Genomic DNA, 13537 nt, shown 5'->3' on the forward strand with positions numbered 1-13537 from the left:
CAACGCATACATATAAGCCCTGTGCTGCAGTTTTGCTGAAATTCACAATGGAATATTCAGTGAGAACCACAATATACTATTTTATAATAAATTCCAAATTTCTGATTTTATTTTCTTACAAAATCACATTTTCTTAATATATTCAGCTGTGAGCTGCAGCAGTATGAAAACTCAAACCAATAAAACCTTCACAGTTTTTTTTCTCCGTAAATTCTCCACCTAGTATCTGATAGAACAGCAATCCTTTCGCTAACAGATATTCTTTTTAGTTTACAATATTAATCATCCCCTTACTGTATGTGTTTTGTCTTTCCCCAATGTCTTCTTTCAGCAGGAAGTACATAGAAGAAAGAAGCAAGATGCCCTCAAAACACTTTATGTTTCATTTGTGTCACAAACCACAAATATTCAACTATTCAAATATTCGTTATCCTGTGCACAAGGTATTACACTATACCACATATTAAATACTAATATATACATTAATTCTTTCTCAGAGTGATATGGTAAGGTAGTGTTTATATCTTGTTTAGTAGTAATAATATACAGGACATTCCCTACACTGCCTACATTTCTCTGAAAGAAGCTACTATATGCAAAATAGATATTTGTGTGGTTTTATCATATTTACTCCAGAATTTCACATCATTTTAATATTGTTTTTCTCATATAACAAATCACTAATTTTATTTCACCTCCACTGACAGAATAAAAATGTGAAAGATTATATTTAAAAAAACGAATGTAGAACTTTTAGGACATTATACTATTGTGTCCACTAAACCAGCTCTATAAGTGTGAATGTGTCATCTTGAATCATATCAGGTATACTACTTCAACAATAAGCAGATATGTAAATGGTAAAATAATTCTTTAAATGTACTGCAAGCAAGATAAAAGCAGTTGTTGCTCATGGAATTTCAGGCCACATAAAAACCTGTAGAGCTTATAGGAAAGTGAGTGCAACAATGGAAATGACATCTGATTTCAAATGTCTTGCAAAATACTCAGCAAAGAGGAAAATCTGGGGAAGTAATCAAAATCTACACAGAATTCCCCTTTATTTAATACCATGTTGTGGCTCTACAGAAGAAAATACAAGCACTATTGTTTCTTTTAAATGTAAATTTTTTTAAACGTAGTCTTGATACATATGTTCTGCCTATAGATGCTTACATAAACATGTATATGTGTTTGTGCACAGCTGAGCATGTCAAACGCCAGGCACAGCCTGTGAGACAATCACACAATCCCTCCCATCTAAAAGCTTGCTGCAGCCTTTGATAAGCACCATTCTTTGCCATCTAAAGAGGTCTTCTATAGATTTCACTTGCCGACGTGTGCACAACCTTTGACGTAATTTGAAGTAATGTATCATTTTTATTCATTGCCCAAAATTGTTAGCAATTATGTGTGTAAGCGGCCACCTGCCTAGCCTGAATGGCTCCTGTCTGTGGGGCTACAGGGGTGTGGGGAAGTGCTGTTGGCTGTTAAAGGGGGGGTTTAGTCTGAGGGGAACCAACCAAACATGGGGCCTCTGCAGCAGGTGAAAAAGCCCCTCTCGTTAGTGTAATGAGTGGTCAGAGCCTTGGTGTGTCGGGGCCTGAAATTGGGCATGCCGCTTCAAGTGAAAGGCCAGATCCCCTCGCATGCTAGCCCATCCTATTCTGCTCCAATGCTGGAGGGGCATCATGAGACATTTACAACCAAATCGTTGCTAACGTTGGCTACTCAGCCTCATTACCTTAACAATATGATAATCTGAAAGAGTGTGCATCCACATACATTTTGATCTGACATCCAGGATGTGGATTTTTTTTCCCCGATCTTACCCTGCATTTGGCCCTGTAGCTCACTGCATATAACTGAGCAATCCTCTGTCAAGTATATTCTAAACATTTACGGTATTCATAGCGAGGTATTGGCATATGTGTCACCCACTGTATGGCCTTATACATTTTCCTGAGCTGCTGTAGGTGTATAAGCATGAGCAAGAGCTGTGCCATGATTTGAGTATTACTTAAGATGAAAAAAGCGGTGTGGAAACACTTTCATTAGCCCAGTGCTGTGACCCAGGGTCAGCAGCTGAATAAGTAACTCTCTATTAATGATTTCTACAGCAGAAAACCCCTGACCCCTGATCACTTTCAATCCAAGAAAGGGAAAAAAATGGGGCAGGGGGAGGGGTGAGACCTATTGGAGGGAGATTAAAAAAACATACTTTTTTTCTCGTTGGCCATGCGTGTGGAAGGGTTATTATTTGTGCCTTGTTGTGAGGGGGAGCAGAGGGCCTGCTGGGACACTGACTCACATATTCTGGTTTGAGTTTCTTGTCACCGCCTCTAATGGCCGTCTTCTCAAGCTTGTCAATAATAGGGCCGATCATCTCCTCATCCTTTAGCCTCAGCTCCTCGTGGATGATCTCCATATCCCTCACTGGGTCCACTGTCCCCTCAACATGGATGATATCCTCATCCTCAAAAGCACCTTCAGCACAAACACACAGAGAGAGCATCAGTATAGAATTTTTTTCAGCAGCAACAACAACACCACTGCCTTACATAAACACATATAGAACAAGCAACAGAATCAGAGCCACAGAATCAATGAAATTGACTTCTTGAGATTGAATGTGAAACAGTGATTAGATTTTGCCTAAAAAATCACTAGCTTTTTGCAGAGAATATGGGGAACATTCACATGAAAAAGCATAGTGGAAATCACAGGAAAGTCATAACAAATACAATAAAATATACTGAATCTTTCCTTTAAGTGTGCAAGTGTCAGAACTGTAAGAAACCAGCTTACAATGTCAAAGTAAGTTCCACTAAAATTAGCTTTAAGTGCAACAAAACAGGCTTGTGTCAAACTGCATGACGTAAGGGGTGTCTAGTCATGCATTATTCTACCACACGATTAGCCATTAAGTTAACAAAAATATGAGAAATAAACAAAAGTGAGTACGATTTAAAAGAAAAATGTCAACATTCATAGACAACAGACGACAGTCTTTCCCTAATCATTTGCGTCTTGGCTGTGCTGGTGATTAGGTAATGAGGCTCTGAAGCAGGCCATTTAGCCAGCAGCGGCTCTCAGGACTCCTTCTGATACTCCAGAGAGGGAGGGGGTGAGGGAGGGAGGGAGGGGGACATGGGTGTACATCTGTCACATGAGAGTGACAGACTTTAACATTACCAGTGGCAACTGTTGTGGACCGCACTATGTTCTTTCATTTACAACGAATACAGTTGGTGCACAGTTTGTTTTTTAAAATGATCACTCATTTTGCAATTTTAGAACACCTCAGTGGTGGAGGGAGTATTTGGATCCTTTATTTAAAGGGTCATTTCGGTATTTTTTAATCTGGACTCTATTTTCCCATGCATTTGTGTCTAATTGATTAATATGAACAAAAATATTTAAAATTAGTCCAGTAATGAGCAAGAATGCTGAAACTGGCCGCTGCTAACCGGGCTGTAATGTAATGCTATAGGGCAAATGTGCACGGTCAATGTACTGTACGTCCACTAAAAGTGCTTTTTTGCAACTGACAGGCTCAGATTGTTAGAAGTGTCTGACTACATTATGGAAAGATGGTGAAGTCTCCTTCTGAAATCAAGGTGACTTTCTGGAAGACAGGATAGCGAATGGGGAGAGAGGAGTTGAGAGGAGTTGGTTGTTTTTAGTACAACAGAAAGCGTAGTTTTGTGTTATCTAAAAGATTTTTAAGAAGTAGCACGGAATGTATAACTACTCAAGTACACTACTTGAGCAGTTCCACCACTGGAGAAGATCCATGCTAGACTTATACAAGTACTGTATAGGATTTTAAATATGGCTTAACAAGTTTTGTAACTCAGTTAACAGTAACTCGTCAGGTTTTACACTTATGGGAATGCCATCGCATTCAACAGGGAAGTGGATGTCAGGTGAATGATGACTTGGTTTAAAGTATTGCCATGTTGAGGGACACTATGTTTGGAATGTGCATGGTGGAGTCACTAAACGTTATCAACAATCCATATTCATGTGTTGACACCTGAACAGTGAAGGTCTGTTGACAGGTGAGGCCCTGCGAGATAATAACGTCACCGAAGTGATTCGCACTATTCATCACAAGGCTGTCACATCATCTCTCAACAAGTTCTAACAGTATGTAAGAAATATTGATGATTCATATATGTGCTTAGTCATCATGGGCAACAACATACCTAAGATTCAGGCAAAACTTTGCAGAGCTACATTATGTATGAAGTTATCAGACATATTAGTCTGAACAGTAAAGTTATCCCCTGCATCTTCACTAATCAGATAAATGTCCTGGTTGTCTACAGATGAAGCCAGATATTTCACTAACCTGAAACAGTTCCATCGAGACCATCTCTAAGTGTTTTTTAGCTGCATGGCTCAAGGGATGGCACTGACAGTCCACCACTTTGGTCTAGGCTGAAATATAACAAGTGTTGGATTGATTGCCATGAAATTTTGTACAGACATTCATGGTTCCTGGAGAATGAATTGTAATAACTTTGGCGGTTCCCTGACGTTTCTCTAGTGCCCCCACAAGTTTAACATTTGAGTGAAATGTAATGACAACTCAGCAGCTCCAGCAGGGGACCCCAAACTTCCCTTTCCCGAGCCACATTAACCAGCTCCGACTGGGCGATCCCGAGGCGTTCCCAGGCCAGGTTGGAGATATAATCCCTCCACCTAGTCCTGGGTCTTCCCCGAGGCCTCCTCCCAGTTGGATGTGCCTGGAACACCTCCCTAGGGAGGCGCCCACCTCAAACCACCTCAACTGGCTCCTTTCCACGCGAAGGAGCAGCGGCTCTACTCCAAGCTCCTCACGGATGACTGAGCTTCTCACCCTATCTCTAAGGGAGCCAGCCACCCTCCTGAGGAAACCCATTTTGGCCGCTTGTACCCTGGATCTTGTTCTTTCGGTCATGACCCAGCCTTCATGATCATAGGTGAGGGTTGGAACGAAAACTGACCGGTAGATTTTCGTCACAACGGTGCGATAAATTGAATGTAACACCTCACCCGCTGCGCCAATTCTCCGACCAATCTCCCGCTCCACTGTCCCCTCACTCGTGAACAAGACCCCAAGGTACTTGAACTCCTTCACTTGGGGTAAGGACTCATTCCCTACCTGGAGAAGGCACTCCATCGGTTTCCTGCTGAGAACCATGGCCTCCGATTTAGAGGTGCTGATCCTCATCCCAGCCGCTTCACACTCGGCTGCGAACCGATCCAGTGAGTGCTGAAGGTCACAGGCCGATGATGCCATCAGGACCACATCATCTGCAAAAAGCAGCGATGAGATCCCCAGCCCACCAAACCCTCTCCACCCGACTACGCCTCGATATCCTGTCCATAAATACTACAAACAGGATTGGTGACAAAGCGCAGCCCTGGCGGGGCCAACTCTCACCTGAAACAAGTCCAACTTACTGCCGAGAACCCGGACACAGCTCGCGCTTTGGTCGTACAGAGATTGGATGGCCCCTAGAAGGGACTCCCTCATCCCATACTCCCGCAGCACCTCCCACAGTATCTCCCGGGGGACCCGGTCATACGCCTTCTCCAGAGCCACAAAACACATGTAGACCGGTTGGGCATACTCCCAGGCTCCCTCCAGGATAATTGCAAGAGTAAAGATCTGGTCCGTTGTTCCACGACCAGGACGGAATTCGCATTGTTCCTCTTCAACCTGAGATTCGACTATCAATCGAACTCTCCTTTCCAGCACCTTGGAGTAGACTTTACCGAGGAGGCTGAGAAGTGTGATACCCCTGTAATTGGCACACACCCTCTGGTCCCCCTTTTTGAAAAGGGGAACCACCACCCCGGTCTGCCACTACTTAGGCACTGTCCCAGACTTCCACGCAATGTTGAAGAGGCGTGTCAACCAAGACAACCCCTCCACACCCAGAGCTTTAAGCATTTCTGGACGGATCTCATCAATCCTTGGGGCTTTGCCACTGTGGAGTTGTTGACTACCTCAGCAACTTCCACCAGGGAAATTGACGACAATCCCCCATCATCCTCCAGCTCTGCCTCTATCATAGAGGGCGTATTATTCGGATTTAGGAGTTCCTCAAAGTGCTCCTTCCACCGCCCTATTACCTCCTCAGTTGAGGCCAACAGCATCCCATCCTTACTGTACACAGCTTGGATGGTTCCCCGCTTCCCCCTCCTGAGGTGGCGAACGGCTTTCCAGAAGCACCTTGGTGCCGACCGAAAGTCCTTCTCCATGTCTTCTCCGAACTTCTCCCACACCCACTGCTTTGCCTCTTTCACGGCAGAGGCTACAGCCTTCGGTACCTTGCAACTGCCTCCGGAGTCCTCTGGGATAACATATCCTGGAAAGACTCCTTCTTCAGTTGGACGGCTTCCCTGACCACCGGTGTCCACCACGGTGTTCGTGGGTTACCGCCCCTTGAGGCACCTAAGACCCTAAGACCACAGCTCCTCACCGCAGCTTCAGCAATGGAAACTTTGAACATTGTCCACTCGGGTTCAATGCCCCCAGCCTCCACAGGGATGCACGAAAATCTCCGCCGGAGGTGTGAGTTGAAAGTCTGTCGGACAGGGGCCTCCTCCAGACGTTCCCAATTTACCCGCACTACCCGTTTGGGCTTACCAGGTCTGTCCTGAGTCTTCCCCCACCCCCTGACCCAACTCACCACCAGATGGTGATCGGTTGACAGCTCCGCCCCTCTCTTCACCCGAGTGTCCAAAACATACGGCCTCAGATCAGATGAAATGATTATAAAATTGATCATTGACCTTTGGCCTAGGGTGCTCTGGTACCAAGTACACTTATGAGCATCCCTATGTTCGAACATGGTGTTCGTTATAGACAATCCATGACTAGCACAGAAGTCCAACAACAAACAACCACTCTGGTTTAGATCAGGGAGGCCGTTCCTCCCAATCACGCCTCTCCATGTTTCTCCATCATTGCCTACGTGCGCGTTGAAGTCCCCCAGCAGAACTATGGAGTCCCCCACTGGAGCCCCATACAGGACTCCACTCAAGGTCTCCAAGAAGGCCGAATACTCTGAACTCTTGTTTGGTGCATATGCACAAACAACAGTCAGAGTTTTCCCCCCCACAACCCGCAGGCTTAGGGAGGTGACCCTCTCGTCCACCGGGGTAAACTGCAACGTAGCAGCGCTCAGCCGGGGACTTATGAGTATCCCCACACCCGCCCGGCGACTCACACCCTGGGCAACTCCGGAGAAGAAAAGAGTCCAACCCCTATCCAGGAGTATGGTTCCAGAACCGAGACTGTGCGTATAGGTAAGCCCACCAGCTAACCCCGCGACCCGATACCGGATAAGCGGACAAAGATGGATGGATGGATATTGACAACTGGCTTGCCATATTATTTTGGAGACATTTCTGTTTTCCATAGGACAAACTGTAACTAGCATGCTAACACGTTAAAGTAAGATGGTAAACAACAGCATGTTAGCATTGTTATTGTGAGCATGTTTGCATTATGATGTTAGCATTTAGCTAAAAGCACAGCCTCACATAGCTGTAGACCTCAGAGACCAGCTCAAAGTGTTATTTAACTGTAAAGGACACTAAATTGTTACCTGAACCAATATAAAGACCTCTAATGATCTTCCACATGCACAGAATATCATATCTTGTTCTTCTACTAGATTAAGATGTGACACACTCTTGATTTTTTCTAAACTAAACTATTTTTTATAATTTAGCATCACTCATTGGTCACATCTAAAACATTAAAGCTTAACAAAAATGACAGACAACCAAAAATCCTTATTACTCATGTGAGTCAACAGAAGCTGTAGACTTTTGTGCAAGCTGTCATCCTGTGCGTTGTCCTCATGGTAAAATGAACTTATCCAATTACTCTTTGCCTAATCAGGCTGTTTTGGTTCCTCTCCTCTTGCAGAGGTACTCCACAGTATAAACAGTTCACTTACGCCGCACAGAAAGGGGCTAATCAGTGGAATTATTGTTTTGCTGCTCCAATTTGCCAGCTCCCTGTTCAGCACTGATTGGAATGAAAATTTGCTATTGTGTCTGCATGAACTCAGAAAACATAATGCAATGTAATCATTTTGTTAGCTGCAAGAACATACATATATTATAAACAATTATGATGCACAGTTTTAATATACTGTGTTTAAAAATGGAAAATGCATACCAGTCTGTTGTTGAATTTAGTACATATTAATGAGGAACCAAGAGGTTTAAAACAGGTTCACGTGGTTAATAAACCACTCATGATTGGTACAAATCACTGTTAATGAATGCATGAGAATGGCTATATGTCAGTCCATTTATTAAAATGTTTAAATGCCTAAAGCAAGCACAATCATTTCGTAACACATTTCTTACTTTCTTAAATAAGTAATCGGCAGTTTCTAACTATTGTTATACATCCCTAATAAAACGCTGATAAATCAAAATTTCTAAGTGGCTTTCAAAGAGCAGGAGCAGCTGATCACTCACTATTTAGTCATCAACTGACACTCTCCTCTGACTGCCACATATTCCAAAGTAATTTGCTTTAATTAATTTCGCCTAATTTAACATTCAAATCTACTTTACCAACGTCCCATTCAAGGCTTAGAGCTGGAGAACAAATGGACGAGGTGAAAGAGAGGAGAGAAATCTGAGGGGACAATCTTCACAATTAGTCCTTTAACAAATGGGTCTGGGTAGGGCTCTGTGAAGACAGCTCTTATGAGTCTGTGGCGCCAAACAAAGCCACATGCAAGACAGTTAAAACAGACAAAAAAGAAGAAAGAGATCGGAAAGGCCCAGTTTCAGGAGTCAGGTCTGTCTTACAATTTGAATTTTACTGCTTCATTTCAAATTATGATGTTTTGAATACACTATTAACAGGTGCTCCTTTATTGACAGAACAAAAGGATTAGTCTCTAGAGGGTGAGTGGTGTTCAATGGCATGATTAGGGATCAGACTAAGTTCTGCAAAATTATGGATTTAGAGCCTAAGCGGCACTGCCGGCTGGTGCAGCCTGAGAAGATATAACTCCATGAATTGACATTTACAAATGAAAAACATCTAGAAAATAAATAAATAAATACATTTTAGTAACAATGTCTTTAACATTGACCTCATGCAAAATGTCACTCAACACATTTAAGAACATATCTTTTAAAAATACATTTTAAATTAGAAATCTTTTTCCAGTTTGTACAAGTTTAACATATAAAACTACCAAGTGAGCTCAAGCTGGCTTATATCATTACTTTTCTGTCAGGTACACAGACAAGGCAGTCATCTGAGTCAAGTCAAGATCAATACTGATTGAGCTGCTTCCTCTGATGCTGCTACCTGGGAGCATATGTGGTCAACATAATTCAGTTAAATTACAGTATTCATTGACTTCTAACTTCCTGTGCATGTTTTCACATGCAAGATGGGTAAGAGCACATCTAAAGAACTTGCATTCCTTGCACTGCTTTTAAAATGTCCATGCAAACTAAGTGCCGCAATTCTCCTGGTATTCAAAGCAGTAAAAGCTATTTTACGAGTCTGTCAGAAAAAGCCCATTATGGATGTCTCCCTAACATAGAAACACTGGCAATGCACACAAGGGTATTTATGTTCAATCAGGAAATATCTTCTTGATATTAATTTAAGGATACATGAAATTGACAGCAATTTGTACACTGCTTCTGTAACAGAGTTTGTGGCATATTCAGCCTTGTTTATTTGCGTATGTCAATTATGGCAAATATATTGGCTGCTAAAAAGCAGTTTCACACAAGAAAATGGTGGGTTTGAGCCCATCAGAGAAACATTCATGTTTTCTACATGATCCCATCTTCCAAAATAGATCACAGTGAAATCACAGGGCTCGATTATATGAATATCTGTACCTCACAAGGTGTCTCCAATTCCTATATAATCTACTGTCAACTGCAGTTTCTCATACCAAACTGAGTATTACAGGTGCATCTTTCCAAAATGTTTGATATCACTGACTAAAAAAAATTACATGAAAAGCCATTCAGACAAGCCTGATCTGTGTGTAGTTGAAAAGTGAATGTACTGGCGAGGCTCCAGTTTTCATGAACTCTGACAAAAAACTACAGTGTTAATTTCCCTTATCATTAGCTTAACCTCTGTGATTCCATTTATTTTGTTAAACCATGGAGCATGAGAGTGCATTGATTGAAAGGAACCGCCATATGCACACTACTGTTGTCCCACATCATTCAGAGAACAAACCTTTTTAGATCCTTAACTACTATAGTGCTGCTGATTGCACAGGCACCAGCAATTTCCTAACCAACCGCCACCTGAACAATGATGTGTTCAGCTTTCAGGCCCTCCAGCCTTTCAAAGGTGAATCATTTCACAGTTTGGAGCGAGATCTCCATAGCAACTCCTCTTTGAAGGGTTTAGAATCACCATCCAATAATTCTATGATCATCGGGCCTTGCCATTCCCAGTGGTTCTTTTCACAGCGGACAGGCAAGGGGGGCATGAGGAGGAAGCAGGAAGATTCTACAGTCTATTTCAGGCAATTCATCTCGCAGCCCCATTAGAATTCAAAATATTGCGACCTTCAATCACCGGGCATGTTATCTGGAGCTGTGGCGATCTCCAGTCAAGATGGGTAGACATTTTGCTCTAATCATCCACAATGAGTGGAGGCTGACAAAAACTCTTCATTCTCGCTGAAGCAAAATGCTCATTTAAATGCTGTGACAGCACCTTAATACACCCCCGAAAACACACAAAGGGAAGATGATCCCCACAGCTAAATGATCTAGATTTACAATTGCAACAACAACTAACATAAACAAAGTAACACGCACTGCACAGGGAAGCTTATTTTAGTGACTGTTTTGCAATGCAACATTACCATTTTTCAGTAAGGCTAGGACCCAACTGAGACTGTTGTACAACACAGTGTATTTTTGTCCAAGTGTGGAAAGTGGGTCGCTTGCTTCTTATAAACCAGTTAACGTTTCTACAGCAGAGTGGATCATGGCTGAACATTGAAAAAACAGATAAAGAAACAATATGATGAAATCTAACACTTAAATGCCACAATATATAAAAGTGTGTAAAAGCACCACTTAGACTAATTAAATGTACAGTAGTGACTTGATGAAAGCCAAAGCCCCCACTGCACTGAGTCCAACATTAACACAGACCATACAAGTAAATATTTGTCCAAAATTGACACTTGACTTTTTACCTTGGCATTTGTTCCCTCTTTGATAATGTAATGTCATTTTCATCAGAAGTATTAATTTGACAAAAAAGACAAGTGTTGGCTCGATGGTACCTTGGCAGAAAACAATATTTGATAGAGGCTTCGGAAACCCAGTGTTTCCTACTAATATACAATTATATACTATATAGCATTTTACTATTATTATTACTATTCAAAGATGGAACATGAGAGATGATGGATTAATATGAGAAAAAAAGCTTCCAGCTATAATAAAACCTGTGGGCTAAAGTTGGGAAAATGTTTGTTCAGTAAAAAAGTGTTAATGCTAAGCTAATGATAACAGCGTATTAAACTACCATTACTGGAAAGTTATTGTTTACTTCCCTCCTTTCAAAGATATGCTATTTGATCCCATATACATCCATGGCTCTTCTCACTGTTCAGCATAGCCTACATAAAAGGATACATCTGGTAATATTCTATATTTTTCTTATTGTATTGTCAACTAATTGATGGATTTTCGTGATACTGTATGTGATCCTGCAATTATCGCGTGATCTTGTGTTATCGCGAGAATAGAGCTGCCGTGCAAGGTAAACACACACACCATCCTGGTGCAGAAAACATTTACCAGCATACCAAATATGTATTAATCCCCTGCTGAAAATAGTGTGTTTGAGAAATGTGTGCTAAAACCACAGTGTCTAGTTGTTGAAGAAATATACTCAGACTTTTCTTTTTAAAATTAAACTCTATTTGTACGCCTATTTCTTAAAAAAGATTTCCGTCTTAAGCGGTATGGGTAAAAGAGTCTGAAAGTATTCAGTAGTGAAAGTATTACGTTCACTAAAGAATTGTTGGTTTATTCTTTTCATGGGAGTTGTTGGCAATAAAAAACAGCCAAACAAATTGCGTCTCGTTAGGGATGGAAACTAGTATGACAAAAATGAATGAAAGGAGATATCACCATTAGGCAGGGCAACACCTAATACTTTTAGTGAATAGGTTTAGCTAGTGAAAACACTCAATCATTGACGTAATTTCTGTAATTTTCTGTCACAGCCCGATCTGTGACCTCTAGACTTTCCCAGTGTTTCCTGTTTGTTTCCCTGTCGGTCTTTCCCTGTGTCTCCTCCTGTGTGTGTGTGTGTGTGTGTGTGTGTGTGTGTGTGTGTGTGTGTGTGTGTGTGTGTGTGCGTGCGTGTGCGTGCTTCTCAGCAGGGGCATGGCTCAGCAATACCTGGCACACCTAACTCCCATCAACCATCAAGCTCAGTATATGAAACCCGGCTCTCCACTCACTCATCGCCAGCTTGTTCTGCTTTCTATGTGGTAACTCTCCAGGCCCTTATACTCCAGTGAAGAAACTTATTTGATCTGTTGTTGCGACTGTGCTAGGAATATTCTCACCTGTGTCTCTTCCACCTCTAGTACCTGCCTGAGTTAAGCCTGCCCCAGCTGTTCCTCTGCCATACCGTGCCACAATACTCACCAGCCAGCACCACTTCCCCACCACCAGATGCCATCTGCTTCCACCAGGATAGCCACCTCACCTGTTCACCATTTCACACTCCACTTGCAAGGACCAAGGTTGGCTTAGGCCAAATAAAAAAACGTTCTACTCTAAATCCAGTGTGAGGGTGTCTGAATCTGCCTCGGGGTCTAAACAAAGCGAAAAACCAAATCGTAACAATTTTCATTATTTGTTGGACATACAAGATCTCGTCACAATGAGGAGATTGAAAACATGCCATAGTCATAACTTTTGTAAATGTATTAACAATTTTGTGCATGTTTTCACAATTTGTTTTCTATTTTCTGGCTCCACCTTTATATATAAATTGATTGATTAAGCACTGGGAGGATTTCCTTCTTTTAAAAATTTTGTTGATTTGTTTGATTTGTTCACTATAAGCGATTAGTGGGCTGCCATCTGCATGATGCAATAACCAAACACAACTGTCCTACCAGATTCAGCAAAGTGAAGCAAACTTATTCAATCACTCACTCTTTATCATCGGATTCAGATATTCATCAGGCAATGATGATTCACGTGGAAGTCAATGAGGATATTAGAGATCCTTAAATAGTAAACATTGTTAGAGATGTGTGAATAGGACCAGTTTCAGGAGAGGCACAAATGTTGACTGACTTTTGATTTGATCACATTAGCCCCAACACCAAAACTAATATAGACAGTTAGCACCTAGAAACACTCCCAAAGTGTTTGACAGATTTGATATACAAACTAACACACAACTAAATCCAACTAAATAAAGTTAACATTCTCAGATGCAGTTAACAATAGTTACTTATGTTTGTTAACATAC

General features: G+C 41.8%; 1 protein-coding gene across 1 annotated transcript in view; it reads right to left on the bottom strand.

The window, feature by feature from the left end:
* LOC144525253 (obg-like ATPase 1) overlaps positions 1 to 13537 on the bottom strand; it is a 46602-nt gene that overhangs the window by 19521 nt on the left and 13544 nt on the right. Inside the window, exon 5 of the mRNA XM_078261906.1 lies at positions 2312 to 2487. Within this exon, the coding sequence (XP_078118032.1) occupies positions 2312 to 2487 (176 nt within the window). The remainder of the gene's footprint in view (positions 1 to 2311; positions 2488 to 13537) is intronic.

Source organism: Sander vitreus, chromosome 11 (assembly GCF_031162955.1).
Source record: "Sander vitreus isolate 19-12246 chromosome 11, sanVit1, whole genome shotgun sequence".
Taxonomy (NCBI): Eukaryota; Metazoa; Chordata; class Actinopteri; order Perciformes; family Percidae; genus Sander; species Sander vitreus.